Genomic DNA, 22311 nt, shown 5'->3' on the forward strand with positions numbered 1-22311 from the left:
ATCTCTGTGTGTGGGTTTTCTTAAGGGACTCAGGAACTAGGAACACGGTGACCCTCTCCAGGGCCAGCATGCTGACCATGCTTCCAAAATGCCGGGACAGGCATGAACAGCAGTGTTTGCCACTTTTCGTCTTATAACTGGTTCTCTTTTCCTGGGTGGGAGGGTGCACTGCCAGCAGTCGGGCTGGCAGAGGTGCCTGTTGCTCTCCACCCCTGCTATGTCATGACCTGAGGAATCTGTGGCTTGATTTCCCCACTCCAGTGTTTCTGTGTCATCCTCCTCTCCTTCCCTCCTGGCTGGTCTCCACTCGTGGCACAAGGTAAGGATGGTATGCCCATCCAATTTGTTTGATACCCCTGATTATAATTTTCAGCAAGGTGGGTGCCCTTTTGCTTCCCACTGAAATACAAATTGACAGGGAGACAAAAGAATGATATTGCCTTTAGCATCTTATTAACTCGGAATGGAAGAGCCAGGGAATATTAGCATAAGCTGACACAAATTCCCACCACTGTTTATTATCCTTCTAAGTAGTACAAACAGAATCAGGAAGTGGTCCCCATGTGCACCTTATGCCAATGAGATAAGCTATTTCCTCGTGCCATGGAAACCCATTTTGATGACGAAAACAAAATCTCCTAGCCTTGAAATACTCAAGTACAAACAGTGCATCCCATTTTTTTAAAACTCGGAATGGATACCAGATTAAAAGTTTGGACAAGCATCATCTCCCATACAACCAGTTCTTTAGTGGTTTAAGTGAGGTTTGTGAAATACGCTGAACACCGTGTCTTCCTGTCAAAATCCTCAAAGGATATTTATTAACAATGAATAAGACAAAAGAAATGGAAGAGGCATTTGGCAAATTAACAGCACAATCGTAAGCAGAGTTCCACCCTCTAAGCCTTTTTGTGACCAATGTAAACACTGTAATGTTAATAAGAGCATGACCCTGTCAAAGTGATGCACGGCATTTCCCCTGGATTTTAATTGAGAATTAAGGCCAGTCTAATAGCCCAGCCTAGCCTGACCTCATCACAGCTTGGAAGCTAATCAGGGTCAGCCATGGTTAGTACTTGGATGGGAGACCATGACGGAAGACTATGCAGAGGAAGGCAATAGCAAACCATCTCTGTTCGTTTCTTGTCTTGAAAACTCCATGGTCCTGGGGTCACCTTGAGTCGGCTGAGACTCAACTTTACTTACTTTAAGGCCAATCTACATCTGAAATGCCCTGACCTGGATGGCCTAGGCTAGCCTGATCTCGTCAGATCTCAGAAGCTAAGCAGGGTCAGCCCTGGTTAGTATTTGGATGGGAGACCACCAAGGAATACCGGGATTGCTGTACAGAGGAAGGCACTGGCAAACCACCTCTGTTAGTCTCTTGCCATGAAAACCCCCAAAAAAGGATCGCCATAAGTCGGCTGCGACTTGACGGCACTTTACACACACACACACACACACACACACACACACCTGAAATGGGATTTCCACACTTAGTAGTTCAGATGTGTATTTAGCCCCAAGAAGCAGCCATGGCGAGGGGCTACATGTATCTGGTCCATGGTGCTGGGGAAGAGTATGTGTTGGATCCTACCTGTTTTTCCACTGGTGCAAAAGGGACTGCCAAAAAGTCTATGCTTGGGATAATGGGACCTGCATGGACAACAGCCAAGTGGAACAAAGGGCTGTAATAAAGAAGAAGAAGAGTTGGTTTTTATATGCTGACTTTCTCTACCTCTTAAGGGAGATTCAAACCGGCTTACAATCACCTTCCCTTCCCCTCCCACAACAGACACCCTGTGAGGTAGGTGGGACTGACAGAGCTCTAACAGGGCTGTAACTTGCCCAAGGTCACCCAGCTGACTTCATGTGTAGGAGTGGGGAAACAAATCCAGTTAACCAGATTAGCCTCCGCCGCTCATGTGGAGGAGTGGGGAATCAAACCCTGTTCTCCAGATCAGAGTCCACCACTCCAAACCACTGCTCTTAACCACTACATCATGCTGGCTGGGGGAACTGGCTGAGATGGGGCCAAAAAGCTGGTTGCATCCAACGCTGTGCTTAATTCTCCCCCGCCCCCTTTTCTCAGTCAAAAATTAGCTACTTTAAGCCCTGGTAGCAAAACAAAGGAAAGACATTACACAGCTACGTGCCTTTTTTCTCCTAACAAGAGTCGGAGCAGCTTCAGGAGGCCCTGGCCCATATTTGTTCCCCCCACCCCGCACAAAAGCTTTTTTATTACACGTCAGGCATTTCAGACATGGAATTCCAGTACGTGTCATTCCGACCCTCACACTTAACTCTCCCACTAAAAGCTAAAGCACGAAAGGGCTCGGCGTTAGATAACCATACTCTTATTTGTTACATTCTGGAAAGGGGAAAGATGTACCATCTATGAGCCTTTGTTTAGTAAGAATATAATATATTCTGCATTGGATCCCATGATTCTCTTCCTCCAAGTTTTTCTCCAACAAAGAAAGGATTATTTTCATCAAAAGAAGTCTTTCTCCATCAAAATCATTCTCTGTTGGAGGAAGTCTCTCTGATGAAGGAAGACTTCGTGGAAGGGATTAATAGAATCCAACTTATAAGGGAGTCATAAAAGTATTTGCAATTTATACATACATGTGTGAGTGTGTGTATGTGTATGTACAGCCAGAAAAGGTGGAACTAAGAATCTGTACGGTGTTCAAGTATGAGAAAAATATAAATTTTCAGCAGTTTTAACACATACTGTACTTGTGAACATACTAACTTTGAACACTTCTGTAATTAAATAAAATTCAGCATCGATACTGCTTTACAGATACCTGGGGGCATTTACAATTTGTAATCTTTCCTGTGGTGGTGGAAAGTGCCATCAAGTCACAGTTGACTTATGGCAACCCCATAGGGTTTTCAAGGCAAGACACATTCAGAGGTGGTTTGCCATTGCCTGTCTCTCCATCACAACCCTGGTATTCTTTGGAGGTCTCCCATCCAAATACTAACCAGGGCTGACCCTGCTTAGCTTCCTAGATTTGATGAGATCGGGCTAGCCTGGGTTATCCAGGTCATCTGAACTTAAACTTCCATGTATATCTGTCAGTATAACACATACCACACCCATACACTGTGCAACAGCAGATGGTATTTGCCTAGTTTCTTTCACCCTTAGGATCTATCTCACATGGGTGGTGTGACAGTATGCACAAGACAGATCAGAAAGCACTCTGAAAGCCCAGCGCAAGCAAGAGGAGAAATGCAAGTAGGCATCACCTAAGTTACAACAATCTACATATTTTAAACTGAGCTTAATGTTGTTTCCCGCTGTTCTTTCTTGACAGAAAACAGCAATTTTCTGCAGAACTGCTTTGGCTATTCTAGCGAAGGGGAACAGGGGAAATGTGTGTTCTCCTGATGCCAGATCAGAATGAAAACTCTATGGGACTGGGGGTGGTGCATGTACGTTCCCTCCCTTCAGAGGAGACCCTGAAGAATGAGTGGAGTGCAGCTGACACCCATAAACCATAAGGAAATATGCCAGTTTTCATGCCAATTCTGCTAATCCTATCTCTGCAGCAGGGACTGGCAAGACCAGCATGACTCCTTGCTGCCCACACAACAGCTGTGTGCTAACTGGGCTGTTGACTGCCATTCCTTCCTCCCATTTCCATGAACACATGAAGCTGCCTTATACTGAATCAGACCCCTTGGTCCATCAAAGTCAGTATTGTCTGCTCAGACCGGCAGCGGTTCTCCAGGGTCTCAGGCAGAGGTCTTTCACATCACCTACTTGCTTAGTCCCTTTAACTGGAGATGCTGGGGATTGCACCTGGGACCTTCTGCATGCCAAGCAGATGCTCTACCACTCAGCCACATGCCTCTCCCCAAATATTTCTCTCTTAGGTCCTTTAAATAGTGGCACAGTAAACAGCAACCAATCCTAATTTTCAGGAATTGGCAGAGGGGCCATCAGGCTCAACTGTCTCCTTCAGATGTATACTTGATAACTGAATACTATATGCATATTATTTATTTATAATATTTATACACCACCTTTCTCCCCAGTGGGGACCCAAAGCAGCTTATATAATTTCAGTCAACCTTTACCATGGAAAGCTACCAATGGGGCCAGCGTGGTGTAGTGGCTAAGAGCTATGGACTCTGATCTGGAGAACCGGGTTTGATTCCCCACTCCTCCACATGAGCGGCGGATGCTAATCTGGTGAACCGGGTTGGTTTCCCCACTCCTACACATGAAGCCAGCTGGGTGACCTTGGGCTAGTCACAGCTCTCTTAGAGCTCTCTCAGCCCCATCTACCTCACAGGGTGTCTGTTGTGGGGAGAGGAAGGGAAGGTGATTGTAAGCCAGTTTGATTCTTCCTTAAGTGGTAGAGAAAGTCGGCATATAAAAAACAATTCTTCTTGTTGTTTTACTCATACATTGGCAAATCCAAAAAAGACCTCTATGGCATATTAAAGAGCCACAGCACAAGCTTTTCATAGGGCAGAACCCCACTTCCATCAGTGTGCGCTTACACAGAGAACTCACACATACTGAAACAACGCTGTGGAATGAAGCTGGCTGACCCATCTTCCTAGCTTGAATACTCTAGTTTGTATATCTGTCGATATATTGGCTTGGGTCCTAGGACACTGCTCCCCTCACACTTCTCTGCAGCTGCTGTGGTGCTTGCTTGATCACCTGTTAGTACTACTCTATGCGCAAGATCAATGTTCTTCCAGCAGCTCTTCCACATGCAGAAGTGCTCGTGGAAGAGGAAGAGAGCCCTGTAGCTGAGGAAAGCCTTCATTGTCGCTGGAGAGGAGCATGAGGGGGACAGGATCTGAGGACCCAAGACAATTTCATTAACCGGCCAACATTACAACATCTCATTTCCTTTCCCCCAAAAGCTACTGACTGCATTCTGACACTCATAACAAACCTCTGGACACAAATGCACCTTCCGCATGAGCTTGTGTGGCTTCCCTGTTATCTTTCCCTTGGGCACAGAGTGTGACCGGAAGCTTCCTTGGAAGGGGGGGAGGCAAGATGGAGTATGCAGGCAAGCATGACAGCCAGCCATGTTTGTGCCCCCCCCCCAAGAGTGGTTTGTTACAATATGTGAATGCAGCCACTGGCTCTCTTCAGACATTACAAACAAACCCAGGTTAAGAGCAAGAGTCCAGTAGCACCTTAAAGACTAACAAAAATTTCCAGCAGTCTTTAAGGTGCTACTGGACTCTTGCTCTTTTCTACTGCTACAGACAAACATGGCTACCCATCTAGCTGTATCTGAAGAAGTGAGTTGTAGCTCATGAAAGCTCATACCCTGCCAGAAATTTTGTTAGTCTTTAAGGTGCTACTGGACTCTCGCTCTTTTCTGTGGCTACCCATCATGATCTAAACCCAGGTTACTACGTGTAAGGACAACCCTCTTTCACTGGCAGGCTCCTGCACTCCCTCCCTCTACCTCTTACACACCATGCCAATCATTTAACTCTGATTTGTGGCAAAATGTGAGTGTCTTAACAAACCGGGGCTGGGTCTCCCCCTTAACCAGAATCCTAAACTATTATTAAACTGCAGTTTAGAATTTGGAGGTACAGTGTGGGAAGGACTTACACTCCAGTTTGCCGAAAAGCTTGCATTTAGACAATACAGCCAACTGAGCCTTTGATTTTGACCCTCTATATTGAATTAATTACCCCCCCCCAAAAAAACATTTTCTTTCATGTTGTTTTACATGGGTAGCTACAGCGTCTCTTCACAGCGTCAATTTCATCACCTATTGGGAGCTTTATAGGTCTCTTTCGCTTTGAGTTATATGACAGCCTTTTGCACAAGCAATGCACTTTGTTTATACATAGTTTGTGGATTTATATGTGTAAAACAACATGTAAGAAAATGGGTTTTTTTGGTAATTAATTCAATATAGAGTGTTTCAAATATAGTGAGCCCATGTGCTGTTTTTTCCTACACTTCGTGTTACAGCACTAGTGTTTTCTTCTTTTGATTTTGACCCAGCATATGAACGGAAGAAAAAGGTGGAGGGTAAGGGAGTGCACAAGCCTGAAAAATCAACCCATTTCATATTCATCATGAAAAAACTCTGGTTTGCTTAAGACGTGTGAATGCAGATGCAAGCTTTGAATATTTGCTTTGGGAATAAGCCCCACTGAGCACAGTGGAATTGATTTCTGGCTACACATTGACAGAATTCGACTGTTTAATTATTAGGAAGCCTTATTGTCCCCAAGACAAATAAATTCAACTCATAATTAGAGGCCTTAATGATCAACCCTAGCAGTGGCTCAATGGTTTATTGTCAGATACTCTGTCAAATATTTGGCTTTCGTTTCTCATTATCAACCAAACAAAACCATGCACCAGCTTGCGTTAATGGCTATCTCCTCTACCACAACATCTTTGGAACTTAGAAGGGTTTACTATACACAGGAAGAAAAATATCTCAAGCAACCCTGTTCTTGGAAAACCTCTTATTGACAGGAACATCTGGTCCAACACTCTCAAGACAAACTCCATGCCTGTGAATCTATGAGTGCTGGAAATCAATTGAATGAATCAGGAAGGGAGATTGTAGAAAGCAGCTACCACAGGGGGAAAAGTGAGAAAGGTCCGTTGAGAACAGAAACTAATCACAGGCTTTCTAGTCTAAAAGAAAAGAACTGTAAGGTAGATGGAGAACAAGCATACAAAAGCTTGTTCTATAGAAACCAGGACAGACATGATTAGGGTCTTCCACACTTTTGAAACATTTGATTAGCAGCTCCGAGGGGCTGTTTTGAGAACTGGGGAAGGACTACAATTCCTCTAACATCAGCAAGACTACTGTGGGAAGTGGTTCAAGCATTTAAATATTAAGGTGTGTTTCTGTGATCGTTTAAAATACTGGAGTCGCACCCAACGGGACCAGAACTGTAACAGCACTCCACATGTGGCCACACCCCAGATATCTGCAAAGGCATTATGATCCTAGTTGTTCTGCCGCCAGTCTCTTTCCTCCATCCCTACACAATTTGCCTCTTCTACCACTTCCACAAAGCAAGTTGACATCTTCATTGAGCTATCCACCACAACCTCAAGATCTCTTTCTGGGTCAGTCACCAGGACTCAACCCCCACTCCCTGAGAAGTATTCAAAGTCAGGTTTGTTGGCCCCAATATGCATCATGTTACACATACATGCACCAAGCCTCCCTTGCCATGTTGTTGCTCGTTTACCATGTTGTTGCTCACTCACCTGGCTACTTTCTGAGAGCTTCCCGATTCGCTCTGGTCCTTACCATCCTGAATAATTTGGGGTCGTCCACAAACCTGGCCGCCTCACTGCTCACCCCACCCCAAATCAACTATGAGGCAATTAAACAGCACCCATCTCAGTACAGATCCATGAGGCACCCCCAGTGCTGACTCCCCTCCATTGAGAGAGCTGCCCATTTACTCCTGTTCTCTGCTTCCTGACTTTCAACTAGTTGCCAATACACAAGAGGGCCCACCCTGTGATCTCAGGAGCCGGCACAAGAGCCCCGCTTTCCTGTCTTGTGCAGGCATCGTGGGAAGCCAGTGGCACAAAGGGAAGGCTTGTGCTTGACTCCCATTTACCGCTCCAGATCCCACTATTTGTTGCCTTAATGGAAAGGCACTCATGTTCCGGAGTGGGCGAGGAGGACTCCATAGATATGGAGGAAAAACAGAGAGGGAGAGCTTTTGAGCAGAAAAACAGCCTGTGGACAAAGAATTAAGGGAGTGCGCGCACACACACACACAACTTGTTGAGCTCTAATCAAACGTGCACCTCATCGGCAGAGGTGGGTTGTAGTTCTGTCCCATGGATCTCCCCGTAACATGGATGGGAAAAGTCCTTTCCCAGAGACTTTGGAGAACCACTGTGGAGACTGGACAACACTAGGCTAGCCAGACCAATGGCCTGCCTCAGTTAATGCTCATTTCTACGTGTTTCATTAAAACAAAGAAATCAGGGGGAGAAATTTTAAAACTCAGAAAAGAAGGTATCTGCAGATTGATTCCAGTGTGCGTGTTGATTTTCCCATCTATCACTCAAAGCCAATTCTACACGCGCTGCATTAGACAGCTTAATTGTAGGGTTAGTCAGCTCATTGCTTTGGCAGGCACCCCAGGGGCCAATACCTGACAGCATGTGCTACTGGGAGGGGGGAAGCGGCTGGCAACCCTACCTGTATACCTGCACTGGATGGTAAGGAATCACAGCAGCTGGAAGTGGGGGGGGGGTGCAGCAGCCAAGGGAAGAGGCACAGAAGGGTGCTGGGGAATGCTGATGAGGCTGAGGGGAAAGAGGCTTGGCAGGGGCAATGCAACGGTTCAGAGGTACACTGACAGGACTCTTGTTGGGTGCCCTTTGCAGAATGGGGCCCTACAGCTTCGGGCTGTCTGTTTCACCCTTCATCAAATTAATCCTTCTAATCGGCAGCTACAAATCTCTCCTTTCCTCTACAGATATTAATTTCCATTCATGGCTTTTTCACTCACAGATTGCGTGGTGTAGTGGTTAAGAGCGGTGGTTTGAAGGTGTGGAGTCTGATCTGGAGAACCAGGTTTGATTCCCCACTCCTCCACATGAGCGGCGGAGGCTGATCTGGTGGATTCGTTTCCCTACTCCTACACACAAAGCCAGCTGGGTGACCTTGGGCAAGTCACACTCTCTCAGCCCCACCTACCTCACAGGGTGTCTGTTGTGGGGAGGGGAAGGGAAGGTGATTGTAAGCCGGTTTGCTTCTGCCTTAAGCCTCACCTACCTCACAGGGTGTCTGTTGTGGGGAGGGGAAGGGAAGGTGATTGTAAGCCGGTTTGCTTCTGCCTTAAGTGGTAGAGAAAGTCATCATATAAAAACCAACTCTTCTTCTTCTTCTATTCAGGATTATTGCAACATACTCTACTTGGGCTACCTTTGATAACAGTTTGAACGTCGCAGATAGTGGGAGGGGGGAAGCACTGAGGCTAGACCAGTGCTTAGGGCCCACTATCGGGAACTTGTGACCCCGATATTACACTGGCTACTGATCCACTCCCAAGCCCAATTCAAGGTGCTAGTTTTGACCTGCATGGCTTGGGTATATGAAGGACTGTCTTCTCCCATGTGCTCCTGCCTAGGAATTAAGATCACAGGGAGAGGCCCTCTTGACTGCCCCATCAACCAAAGAAGCTCACTTGGTGGGTACATGAGATAGGGCCTTTTCAATGACAGCCCCACAATTATGGAGGTGTACCTGACCCCCTCACTTCCATTCCTTAGGAAGCAGCTGAAGACGATTTTATTTAGGACTAACCTATTAGAGTTTTTTGAAAGCGTCACTCTAACCTATTAGAGTTTTTCTAGAGTTTTTTGAAAGCATCAATAAGCATGTGGACAGGAATGAACCTGTGGATATTGTGTATTTGGATTTCCAAAAAGCTTTTGACAAAGTCCCCCACCAAAGACTGCTAAGCAAACTTCATAGTCACAGGATAAGAGGACAAGTCCTCTTATGGATTGAGAGCTGACTGAAAAATAGGAAGCAGAGAGTAGGAACCAATGGTCAGTTCTCCCAATGGCGGGATGTGAGCAGTGGGGTGCCTCAGGGATCTGTGTTGGGACTGGTGCTTTTCAACCTGTTCATCAATGACCTAGAGTTGGGGTTAAACAGTAAAGTAGCCAAGTTTGCAGATGACACCAAATTATTTAGGGTGGTTAAAACAAAATCGGACTGAGAAGAGCTCCAGAAGGATCTCTACATACTGGAAGAATGGGCATTAAAATGGCAAATGAGTTTCAATGTGAGTAAGTGTAAAGTGATGCATATTGGGGGGGAAAATCCCAACTTCACATATACACTGATGGGATCTGTGCTGGCAGCGACAGACCAAGAAAGGGATCTTGGGGTGGTAGTGGATAGCTCAATGAAGATGTCAACCCAGTGTGCAGCTGCTGTAAAAAAGGCAAATTCCATGCTGGCCATAATTAGATGAGGAATAGAGAATAAAATTGCTGATATCATATTGCCCTTGTACAAATCTATGGTGAGACCACACTTGGAATACTGTGTACAGTTCTGGTCACCACACCTAAAAAAGGATATTACAGAGCTTGAGAAGGTGCAGAAAAGAGCAACCAAAATGATTAAGGAACTAGAGCAACTGTCCTATGGGGAGCTGTTAGGATGCTTAGGGCTGTTTAGCTTGGAAAGAAGGCGGCTAAGGGGAGACATGATAGAGGTCTATAAAATTATGCATGTTTGGAGAGAGAAGTTTTTCTCCCTCTCCCATAATACTAGAACACGGGGTCATCTGCTAAAGCTGGAGGGTGAGAGATTCAAAACAGATAAAAGGAAGTATTGTTTCACAAAACGCATAGTTAAATTGTGGAACTCCCTGCCCCAGGATGTGGTGATGGTTGCCAGCTTGGAGGGCTTTAAGAGGGGAGTGGACATGTTCATGAAGGAAAGGGGTATTCATGGCTATTAGTTGGAATGGATGCTGGTCATGCTGCATACCTGTTCTCTCTAGTATCAGAGGAGCATGCCTATTATTTTGGTTGCGGTGGAACACGGGCAGGATGGTGCTGCTGCAGTCGTCTTGTTTGTGGCTTCCTAGAGGCACCTGGTTGGCCACTGTGTGAGCAGACTGCTGGACTTGATGGGCCTTGGTCTGATCCAGCAGGGCCTTTCTTGTGTTCTTATGACTGCATTTGGATACATTTAGCAGCAGGCCTGAATAGTGGCTTTAAATTGTGGTTTTTATGTTTTTTAATGTATTGTATTTTATATAGTTTATTTTATGTTGTAAGCTGCCTTAAAGAAGAAAGGCAGTTAATAAGTGCTGTATATCGTTAAATAAGACAAAAAAACAGCACAGCCTAATTTCCAAACAGAATCTACACCCTGGTCAGTAGGAAGGTTTTTATATTGCTATTTTTAAAAATGGAAGAAAAAACAAGAAGTGTCTGCGTGAAAACAACCCCTGACACTTAAACACCTGGAGTGGGATTTCTCTTGGGCACACCCAGTTCCAAAGAACCAAGGCGACAAAAAAAATGCATAATACTTGAGCTCAATGCTAAAAACAGAGAGTCAAGCAACCTGTGTCAATTTCATAGTCATCTGGATCTACTAAAAACTGTTATTACAAAGATACATCAGATTTGATAGCATCAAAAACTTGCTATGTTGTGACATGTTTTCTTTAGTCAAGGAGGGGAAAAATCAAAGGAGTGTGTTCTTCTCTTTCCTTTTTTCCCCCCTCCAGAGTGTTGGATATTGTTCTTTCGCAGCCTTGACACCTCTGGGGAATTGAACTTCTGTCAATGCAAGGAGGTAAAACCGACTAGGAAGACACATGTATTGCAGTGTGCTTGGGAAGGTGATTCAAAGTTTTCAACAACTACTCATCCTGATGAGTGTTAAGAAAAGGAGGAAAGAGAACATGATGTGCTAGAAGGTACTTCAAGCAAGATTTTACAGAAAGCAAATAAGGGAGAGGGGAGAAAGAGGGAAGGGTTCATAACTAGATCTTCCTTTTCATCTCTAGGGCCATTTATGCATGGCTGTTTCCTTGCGGTCACCCTGCTGACTACTTTGGGACTTTGCTTTGATTATGCTTGCATTTTCCCGTCAGAGGTTGCCTCATTCTCCCTGCATGTTTTCTGGATTCGTGTTTAGCCAGCATCCAGAAAACACAGGGAGGATGAGGTGCACGCATAATCAAAGCAAAGCCCCGAAGTAGTCAACGGGGCAACCACAAGGAAATAGCCATGCATAAATGGCCTAGTACTCTGTAATCCTACACTGAACATAAGAAGGGCCCTGCCGGATCAGGCCAGAGGTCTATCTAGTCCACCATCCGGTTTCACAGAGTGGCCACCCAGACGAGAAAAATCCAACAGGGATACCTGGCATAAAAGAAGACTTGGTTTTTGTATGCTGACTTTCTCTACCACTTAAGGAAGAATCAAACCAGCTTACTACCACCTTCCCTTCCCCTCCCCACAACAGACACCCTGTGAGGTAGGTGGGGCTGAGAGAGCTGTGACTAGCCCAAGGTCACCCAGCTAGCTTCATGTGGAGGAGTGGAGAAACCAACCCGATTCGACAGATTAGCGTCTGCCGCTCATGTGGAGGAGTGGTGAATCAAACCCTGTTCTCCAGATTAGAGTCCACCACCCCAAACCACTGCTGTTAACCACTACACCACGCTGGCTCTGGATCTTGTTCTGCTGAAAGAGGAAAGCTACCAGATGCAGGAAGCCCCACAAGAACACTGCCACAAGTGGACACTACAGAGCATACGCAAAATGTGCACCCACAGATGGAGCGTGCCCACCACCACTCACATCATGTCAGTATAGCCACACCAGAACCCTGGTGAGATAGATGGCTGTACTTGTGTGTTTCATGCCTCTCTCACACACAGACTGTCTCTCACACATGCACACACCCCAGCTGTTTCAAGGTAGAGGTGGCGCAAAACCAGTGACAGTGCAACCCTGCGCAGAGTCTGGGTCTACCGATTTCAGTGGGCTTAGAAGATACTGAGCGTCAAACGGATCTCTTGAGATCCCCTGCATTTATAGCACCTCAACGTTCCAGGTATTTTCTAGCACCAGCTGCATATTTATACTCCCTGGAAAGGCACAGGCCAGATGTGCAGCCCCACCATCTGCCATATTAGAAGGGAGATTTAAGAAGATCCCCAGGGTGGAGAGACTTTGCCCGTGTAACACAGGGGAGCTGGAAGCCATTGAGCACGGACTGTTTAGATGTCCCCTCTACAAGTCAGCCCGCTTCAATATTACTGACCCTTTGATTAGGGAAATGGGCTCGGGTGAGGAGGGTGAATGGGCCAAAACATTTCCGCTGGGAGACAGCTCCCCAATCACCACCCAGTGGGCTTAGACGGGGGGGATCCTGGGCAGCAATGCTGATTCTACGAACATAGGCGGTTCATGAGAGGGAGGGCACCTTAGCCATCTTCTGGGCCCTGGGGTGTGTGTAGTTGCGAATCCCCTGCATCGTGCAGGGGGTTGGACTAGATGACCCTGGTGGTCCCTTCCAACTCTTCTAAGCCAGAGGGCTTCTGGGGCTGCCGCCGGGGGGGGGGGAGGGAGGGAAGGGGGGGCTCACCGATGGTGGAGACGACGGTGCCCACGAAGTAGAAGGCGCCGGGGAAGTCCCAGCGGGGGCGCACGTCGTGCACGCGGACGCCGGCCACGTAGGCCACCTCGTAGTCCCACAGGAGGCGGCGCAGGTCGGCCAGGCTGAGGTTGTGGCTGCGCGAGAAGTCGTCGAGGCGGGCCTGCCAGCGCCGCTGCGTCTCCCGCTCGCGGGGCAGCTCGAGGGCCGAGAAGACGGCGGCGCCGCCCAGCATGTACAGCACGATCAGCGCCGCCAGCAGCGCGAAGCGCGCGTTGTCCTCGTTCAGGCCGCCCGGCGACGGGCAGCAGCCGCCGCCGCCCGCCATGCCCCCGCCGCCCCTAGCCCCGACGGGCCCCGCGCCCGGTCATCGGCAGCCCGCTCGGGGGCGGCCCCCGGGGCGAGGCGGCCGTCCAGCTCAGCCACGCCGCCCAAGCCGGGCAGGGCGTCGGGCGGGCTTCCTCGCGAGCAAGTCCCCTCGAAGGCTGGGCGGTCCGGCAGGCCACGGACGGGCCACGTGGCGGAGCCGGCCCGGCCTCGCTTCCAAGCGGCCCTCGGCGGAGGACGAGCGAGCCCCGCCCCGCCCGCGGCCAAGGCGGCTGAGAGGAGAGGGCGTGCCTCTGCCCATGTGCCGAGCGCTTTCCCAGAAACCGAGCGCGGGCCGGCTTCGACGCCGGCACCCCTCGACGCAGAAGCCCGCGGCGACCAAGATCCGGCGAAGGGGGTTTGCTGCTCGCCTTCCGAGGAGACGCTTCGGGCCGGGTCGAGAGTCTGCCCGGGGGCTGGGAAAGTCCACCCGCCCGCCCGCGGGACCCGCTTTTTCCGACGGGAAAGCAGGGTGGGGGGGGGGGGAAGCCCCACGCGGATCCTCCGCCGCCGCCGCCGCTCCCCGAGCGGGCGGTTCGCCTTCCCGCTTTCCCGGCGCCAGCAAGCCTCCGGCAGCTCTTCTCCCTGCGACGGCCCCGACGGCAGTGCGGGCGGATCTCCGCAGCCCGGGCGGGCCCCGCTTCTCCACCCGCCCGGCTCCGGAGGCGGAGGAGGGAGCCCGGCGGGGGCGTGCCGGAGGCGGGGGCCGCCCCCGCGCCTTGGCGAGAAGCAGAAGGGCCCGACGGCGCTCCGGGGCTGCCTTTCCGCGGGCGGGGGCAAGGAAGAGCGGCTTCTCCCCCCCCCCCGCAACGGAGCGAGCCCCGGCGCGCTTGGCGAGGGGACCGGGGAGCTGCGGGGTCCGCGGCTGCTTCCAGGAGAGCCCGGTTCGTGGCGCGGTCGGGGGGCGAGGCAAGGGTCCCGCTCCCGCTGGGGTCGGTTGGCTTCAAGTGGAGTCACTCGGCGCGGGGTTGAACCCGTGAAGCTGCCTCAGACTGAATCAGACCCTGGGGCCAGCCAAGCCAGTACCGTCTACTCAGACCGGCAGCGGCTCTCCAGGGTCTCAGGGAGAGGTCTTTCCCATCGCCTGCTGGCCTGGTCCCTTTAACTGGAGATGCCGGGGTTTGAACCTGGGACCTTCTGCAGGCCAAGCAAAGGCTCTACCACTGAGCCACCGCCCCTCCCTTTGGGGCGAGAACGCACGGGACGTGGCGCCGGGGGTTTGCCGCGGTCTCCGTGCACCTTTCCCCCCAGCCGAAGAAGCTCCCGGGCACCCTTGGGAGAACTGAGATGGAGAAAGGGCGCATCTATAGAGCGGCAAAGCCAAGGCGAAGCCTCCCGTGCCTTTCCAACCCGTGGTTTCACGCTCGGGCTGTGAACATCGTTTTGGGTCGTGCGGGTGGGTGGGTGGGTTTTGGCAGCCAAGTCGCAGCCGATTTCTGGCGACCCCCCCCCCCCCCGGGTAGGCTTTTCAAGGCAAGAGGCGTTCAGAGGTGGTTTGCCTTTGCCTGCCTCCGCATAGCCGCTCTAGACTTCCTTGGTGGTTTTCTCTCCTAATACTGACCCTGCTCAGCTTCCGAGATCGGGGTTGGCTGGGGTATAAATCTCCAATTATAACTCAGTACAAACCACAGAGGGACGCCCATGGCGAAAAGCGCCAGCTTTTCTGGATCGCCTCTAAAGTCAAAAGAAGCCCTTCTCCCCTGTTAATTTTGATATTCAGTTGGATTTACACACACACACACACCCCATCAAGACGGTTTCCAATATAAAAAGCAATGGCTCTCAGCGTGGCGTAGTGGTTGAGCGGTTTGGAGCGGTGGACTAATCTGGAGGAAGGGGTTTGATTCCCCACTCCTCCACATGAAGCCAGCTGGGTGACCTTGGGCTAGTCACACTCTCTCGGCCCCACCCACCTCACAGGGTGTCTGTTGTGGGGAGGGGGAGGGGATTGTAAGCAGGTTCGGTTCTTCCTTAAATGGGAGAGAAAGTCAGCATATAAAAACCAACTCTTCTTCATGCAACTCCAATGGAAGGAGAACAGGGAAAACAAGCCCCACAGCAGAGCTTTACCGAAAGCTCTTTTCTGCCTTTCACACTATCCTGTTTGCAGTGAAGTTAGGAAATTAGAAGCAATCTTTGCTGACAGAGCCTTTGCCCAAAATGACCAAGAGTCTTAGTGCACTGGGAAGATGAGCACGTTTATTCTGTGGTATCAGCTTTCGTAATGCAGATCCACTTCCTGCATTTGTCCAACACCTGATGGCATCATAAAGGTCTTTATGGAGCCACGAGACTCTTACTTTTAGTGGTTGCCAAGTCCACAGAAGGAAGCTTTTCAAAGCAGTAAATCTTACTTCCAGCTCTGAAAATGTTGGACAGATTTATTTTAAAAACATTCAAATTATCTCTGAAATGAAAATTGGGACCTTTATTTGAATAATCGGAAATTGCCTCTTTGGTTACAGGTTGCACAATTTGATTTGACCGCCCAGAGGTGAAAAAGTGAGAGAGGAGAGACTCTAACAGTCTTCAACAAAATACGCAGAGTTAATTTTTATTTATTGTTTGAAACAAAATCCACTATCGTTGGAGAAAATGCAGGGGAAAAGATAGCTGAAGAAAGGATGAAATCCAGACGCTGAGTCACCTATTGCCAGGCAATAATAGTAATCTTATAGGAATATCAAGTGGCATGGATTGGACAGAGTTCCCTCTTTATGCCTACTCAACCAGGGTCCTCAAAGGCAGAATTACCATTCCTTGACTGTGAAGCCTGAAGTGGGATCAATGTTCTGATTACTGCCATTAATTAATATGTAGTCAGAGGGTGATTTGGGGAGCATTCCCTGACAAGTTTCTTATAGACATGAGTTATGAGGGAGGCCTATAGATTACACTTGGTTTTCAGTACCCAAACCAGATTACGCAGTGCATTGAAGGGAAAAGCTGAGATAAAATATTCACAACCACCCATTCCTTCTTGACATTTTTCATGACTTTTCCCACAAGATCTTTGAGTTTTTCATAAGTGCCAAGTCCCTCTGTACCAGTGTGGTGTAGTGGTTAAGAGTGGTGGTTTGGACTAGTGGAGTCTGCTCTGGAGAACCAGGTTTGATTCCCCACTCCTCCACATGAGCGGCGGAGGCTAATTTGGTGAACTGGATTTGTTTCCCCACTCCTACACATGAAACCAGCTGGGTGACCTTGGGCAAGTCACATTCTCTCAGCCTCACCTACCTCACAGGGTGTCTGTTGTGGGGAGGGGGAAGGGAAGGTGATTGTAAGCCGGTTTGAGTCTCCCTTAAGTGGTAGAGAAAGCTGGCATATAAAAACTAACTCTTCTTCTGTTGACCCTATCCTCCCCAGCCCCAACCGCTGTGTTTTTACATCAGCATACTTTGTGGGCAACTGAATGAACTGTGTCCCTGCAATCCTAAATACAGTTATATATACCCTTCTATTTCCATTGACTTCAAATAATTCTGAACAGTATAATTCAGTACTGTAGGGAGCCAGCATGGTGTAGTGGTTAAGAGCAGTGGAGTCTGATCTGGAAAGGTAGCATTCTCAGAACTGTACCATTCTCAGAATTGCTAGTGATTCCACAGGCAGGGCCAGTTTTGGGTTTTTTTTTTTTTTTACCGTCAAGTCACAGCTGACTTATGGCAACCCCATAAGGTTTACAAGGCAAGAGACGTTCAGAGGTGGTTTGCCATTGCCTGCCTCAGTGCTATGATCCCGGTATTCCTTGGAGGTCTTCCCATCCAAATACTAGCTAGGGTCAGAGCTGAAGTTGTGTGACTGGCCCAAGGCCAGCTAGACAGGCACAAATTGGGGATCTCAGTGTGTGGAAGAGAAAGTGGTGCCAGGAGGAAGGGTTTAGATTTGTTAGCCATTGGGTAACTTTCTGGGGCAAGATGAACTTGTACAAAAGAGATGGGCATCACTTGAACCTAAGGGGACCAGGCTGCTGGTGCTTCATAACAAAAAGGTGACAGAGCAGCAACAGGAGCTGGGGAGCCTCTGGTTCAAGACAAGTCTGTCCAAAGGGACGATTGTGTAAATTACTCAGGGTAATACTGATAGGAGCATAATAGAACTTGGGAGTAAGAGCAGGATGGCGAAGGAGGCCCATGTGTGATGGCAAAGGGGTGAGGGTTGCTGGAGACAGAAATACGTTACAGGTGTCTATATGCCAATGTAAGAAGTCTCTGAGCCAAGATGGGGGAGCTGGGTTGTTTGGTGCTCAATGACAAGTTATATATTTATAGCGGGTATCTCAGAAACCTGGTTGTATGGGGAAAATCTGTGGGATACAGTCATCACTGGGTATAAGCTCTATAGGAAGAACAGGGAGGGACGGGTTGGGGAGGTGTTGCATTGTATGTCAAGGAGGGCATAGAAGATTTTCTCTACCTTTTAAGGAGAATCAAGCTGGCTTACCATCTCCTTCCCTTCCTCTCCCCACAACAGACACCATGTGAAGTAGGTGGGTCTGAGAGAGCTCTAAGAGAACTGTGACTAACCCAAGGTCACCTGGCTGGCTTCATGTGGAGGAGTGGAGAAACAAACCCAGTTCTACAGATTGGAGTCCACTGCTCCTAACCAGCATGGTGTAGTGGTTAAGAGTGGTGGTTCGGAGTGGTGGACTCTGATCTGGAGAACCAGGTTTGATTCCCCATTCCTCCACATGAGCGGTGGAGGCTAATCTGGTGGACCAGGTTGGTTTCCCCACTCCTACACATGAAGCCAGCTGGGTGACCTTGGGCTAGTCACAGTTCTATTAAGAGCTCTCTCAGCCCCACCTATCATAGGGTGTTTGTTGTGGGAGGGGAAGGGGATTGTAAGCCGGTTTGATTCTGCCTTAAGTGGTAGAGAAAGTCGGCATATAAACACCAACTCTTCTTCTTCAACAAACTGGCTCTCATAGAATCAGATAAGTTTGAAAAAATTAGGGGAATGAACTCTCCAACAGAAGCAATAAGAGTGGAAATATCCTAAGGGTTACTTAAAAGTGGGGTTGTACTATTGCCCAGTTGTGTGAGGGTCTGTCAGCCTTTGCCTTGTGTGCTCCCCCCCTGGGCTCGTAAAAGCAGTCCAGGCCTTTTGCCTTTCTTTGGTTCAGGCGCTGCGTCCACTGCGATCACTTCGACCTTGCAAAAAGCTTAGTGACAAATATGTAGGTCCTTTTCCCATTACCCGAGTTATCAATGACATCACGGTGGAGTTGGAACTCCCCAAGTCTCTCCGAGGGGTGCATCCGGTGTTCCACATCAGCCTACTTAAACCGTACGTCGCTGCCCCTCACTTCCACCCCCTCCCTAAGTCCGAGATTCCTACGGTTGTGGGGGGGGGGGAATCGCATCTCGAAGTTTCTAAAGTGTTGGACTCTAAGCTGAAAAAGGGGAAATTGTTCTATCTGATCCGCTGGAAACACCTGGGGCCCGCCCATGACGAATGGGTAGCTGCTCCCCATGTTGCGGCCCCCCGCCTGGTTCGAGAGTTTCACTCTGCCTATCCTGACAAGCCTCGTCCACCCGGACTCGGGGGAGGGGGGCCTTAAGGGGGGCAGAATGTGAGGGTTCCCAACCTCCCTGTGCAAACTCCATAAAATCACTTGCTCAGACGGTCTTGCAGAAACAAGGAACTTTATTGAAAGCTTCAGGTTAGTATAGGCCCTACAAGGGTAAAGTTGCTAGTGCTAGCAATTTCACAAAGACAGAATTATAACCCCTACAGGGAAGCAGATGTCAAGTACATGTTATGGGAAAGTACGAGATAATTGTGCATGGTACAGGAACATCAAAGATCTCAGGGAGCTCGTTATTGCTATCTACACACCAAGGCCATAGCTGGTGGGAGGGAGTCGGAGAGAGAAAGGGAGGAGGATGGCGGGAAGAGACATTCCAACCTGGGGCCTGCTGGACGCAGCGCCTGAACCAAAGAAAGGCAAAAGGCCTGGACTGCTTTTACGAGCCCAGGGGGGGAGCACACAAGGCAAAGGCTGACAGACCCTCACAAGTTGATCAAATCCTTGACGCTAATCCTGAGATGGAGAGAGAAATAAGGGAGGTGACTAAAACAGATAATGTTATGATACTGGGAGACTTCAGCTATCCTCCCATTGACTTGGTAAACGTGTGTTCGAGTCATGCTGTAGAAATGAGATTCCTAGACATCATAAATGACTGTGCACTGGAACACTTGGTCACAGAGACAACCAGAGGGACTTAGTTCTGAGCAGGTGAAAGCTGAGGTGAAAGATATAGAGGCTTTTGCACCAACTGAGAACAGTGACCACAATGCTCTTAAATTCAGCATTCATGTCAGTGGAAAGTTACCCCAGGTTAGGAAAGGCACTGCCAAGTGTAAAAGAATGCCTGCATGGTTAACAACGCAAGTCAAGGAAGCTATAAGAAGACACTTCTTTTAAAAAGTGGAAGCTCTACCCCAATGAATTGAACAGAAGGGACCACAGGCAAAAGAAACGTAAGTCAATGATTAGGCATGCAAAAGCAGAAATTGAGAAGCAGGTTGCTAAAAGCATCAGGCAAACAGTAAACTTTTCTTTAAATATATGCAGAGCAGGAAATCAGCCAGAAAAGCAGTTGGACCTTTGGATGACCAAGGAATAAAGGGAATGCTAAAGGAAAATGGACAGATGGCAGAGAAACTCAATGGATTTTTGTTTCAGTATGGAAAGTATGGGGCATGCACCCATGCCATAGCCACTATTTTCAGGGAGTCTGAAGAATTGAGTCAAATTAAGGTGATGAGAAATGAAATTTTAGACCTATTGGGGTAATTAAAAACTGATAAGTTTCCAGGTCCTGATAGGATACACCCAAGATTTCTTAATGAGATTGTTCTACTAGCCAGTTTATGTAACTAATCACTAAATTTAGCTGCCTCATCAAAGAAGCGTTCCAACTTTCCCCTCTGGCTGTGGAGACTTCTTTTGAAGCTATATTTCTGTGTATATAGCCTTCGTGGCTGGTATAAGTAAATCAGAACTATTGTCATCTAGCACTGCTTTGCACACGCGAATTGTCATTGTACATAGAAATCATATTGAGTGTGATTGTTATGTGTTTGTATTGTCATCATTGCACTGTCACCTTTGGTGTATGGACACATTATTCACTATGTCTTTTGTATAGTTTATTTTGTAATATAGAATTGAGCCTTGTGCTAGTGTTTCTCATTACCTTATTAGTATAGCATAGGTGTTCTCTCCAGAAGACAGAATGTCAAGCACACATCCGTTATTGCAGTATAGGAAAATATGTGCTTACTGCTGGGGAATCTACAGCTCCATTACCTTTCTGGAAAAAACTCAGTGCTTTATAAGAGCCTCTCCTCATGCATCTGAAAGTATAATGTTGATGGCTATGTTTCCTTTCAACTGTACTTATTACTATTCATATAGCATTTCAATGCACTAACCATGCAATCCTAAACAGAGCTATATCCTCCTAAGTGATTTGACTTCAGTGGTTTAGGATTGTACTATAACAATGAAACAGCAGGGAAATCAGTCCAAGCCCATTAACTTTGATGAACGTAGACTAGAGCAACTCTGCATAGGAATGAACTGCAAGTGTTTGACAGGCTTATAGTAGAACACAACCAAAACACAGCTATAAGAAAACATGAATTACACATCACATCCAGAAGAGGTCTCCAAACATGGCACCAAAGTTCAAAGCTAGGTTTGCTCGTAACAGCAAACTCAAGATCCGTCCCTCAAAACTCATTACAGGCTAAGGCCAATGTCTGGAGAGGTTATGTCTGGCTCCTGGTAAAGCACTGACACGACGCTTCCTGCCCTTCCCCTCATGATCTGCCTAAGTTCACAGAATCAGCATTGCTTTCAGATGGCCATCTAGCCTCTGCTTAAAAACCTCTAAAGAAAGAGAACCCACCACTTCCCAAGGAAGCCTATTCCACTGAGGAACTGCTCTAACAGTCAGGAAGTTCTTCCTAATGTTTAGCTGAAAACATTTTTTATTTAATTTCAACACACTGGTTCTGGTCTGACCTTCTGGGGCAAAAGAAAACAATTCCACATCGTTCTCTATATGACAGCCCTTGAAGATTGTTCTCATCTCTCAGTTGTCTCCTCTTCAGGCTAAACATACCGAACACCTTCAACCTTTTTTCAAAGCACTTAGTCTCCAGACCCCTCACCATCTTTGTTGCTCTCCTCTGGACATGTTCCAGCTTGTCTACAGCCTTCTTGAATTGTGGTGTCCAAAATTGAATGCAGTACTCTAGGTGAGTCTAACCAGAGCAAATAGATACCATCACACTGCGTGATCTGGACACTGTACTTCTGTTGAAACAACCCCAAATCGCATTTGCCTTTTGTCACATCACACTACTGACTCATGTTCAGTGTATGGTCTACCAAGACCCCTAGATCCTTTTTGCACATACTACTGCCAAGACAAGTCTCTGCCATCCTATAATTATTTTATTTTCCCTACCTAAATGCAGAACTTTACATTTAGCCCTTGAAGACTATGTGGTAACTACAACTAGTCCCAAATGCTGTTACTTTTGGCAGAAAGTGCACTGGAAGAGCACATCACACCAGTGCTATAACAATTACATTGACTACCTATGAGTTTTGAGGCACAGTTCAAAGCATACTTCTTTAGAAGTGTGCCCTATTTGAATTGGTAGGACTTAATCCTGAGTAATCATGACTACAATTAGGTGGCAAAAGGTATTCATACTTCATTATGCAAAGAATACATTTAACTCATCCAGCATTAAAATGAATCTTCAG

The 22311-nt window shown here is 47.9% G+C and overlaps 1 protein-coding gene across 1 annotated transcript in view; it reads right to left on the bottom strand.

The window, feature by feature from the left end:
* KCNK13 (potassium two pore domain channel subfamily K member 13) overlaps positions 1-13479 on the bottom strand; it is a 67088-nt gene extending 53609 nt beyond the window's left edge. The window contains exon 1 of the mRNA XM_056851837.1: positions 13143-13479. Within this exon, the coding sequence (XP_056707815.1) occupies positions 13143-13479 (337 nt within the window). The remainder of the gene's footprint in view (positions 1-13142) is intronic.
* Between the last annotated feature and the right edge of the window lie 8832 nt (positions 13480-22311).

Source organism: Euleptes europaea, chromosome 6 (assembly GCF_029931775.1).
Source record: "Euleptes europaea isolate rEulEur1 chromosome 6, rEulEur1.hap1, whole genome shotgun sequence".
NCBI lineage: Eukaryota > Metazoa > Chordata > Lepidosauria > Squamata > Sphaerodactylidae > Euleptes > Euleptes europaea.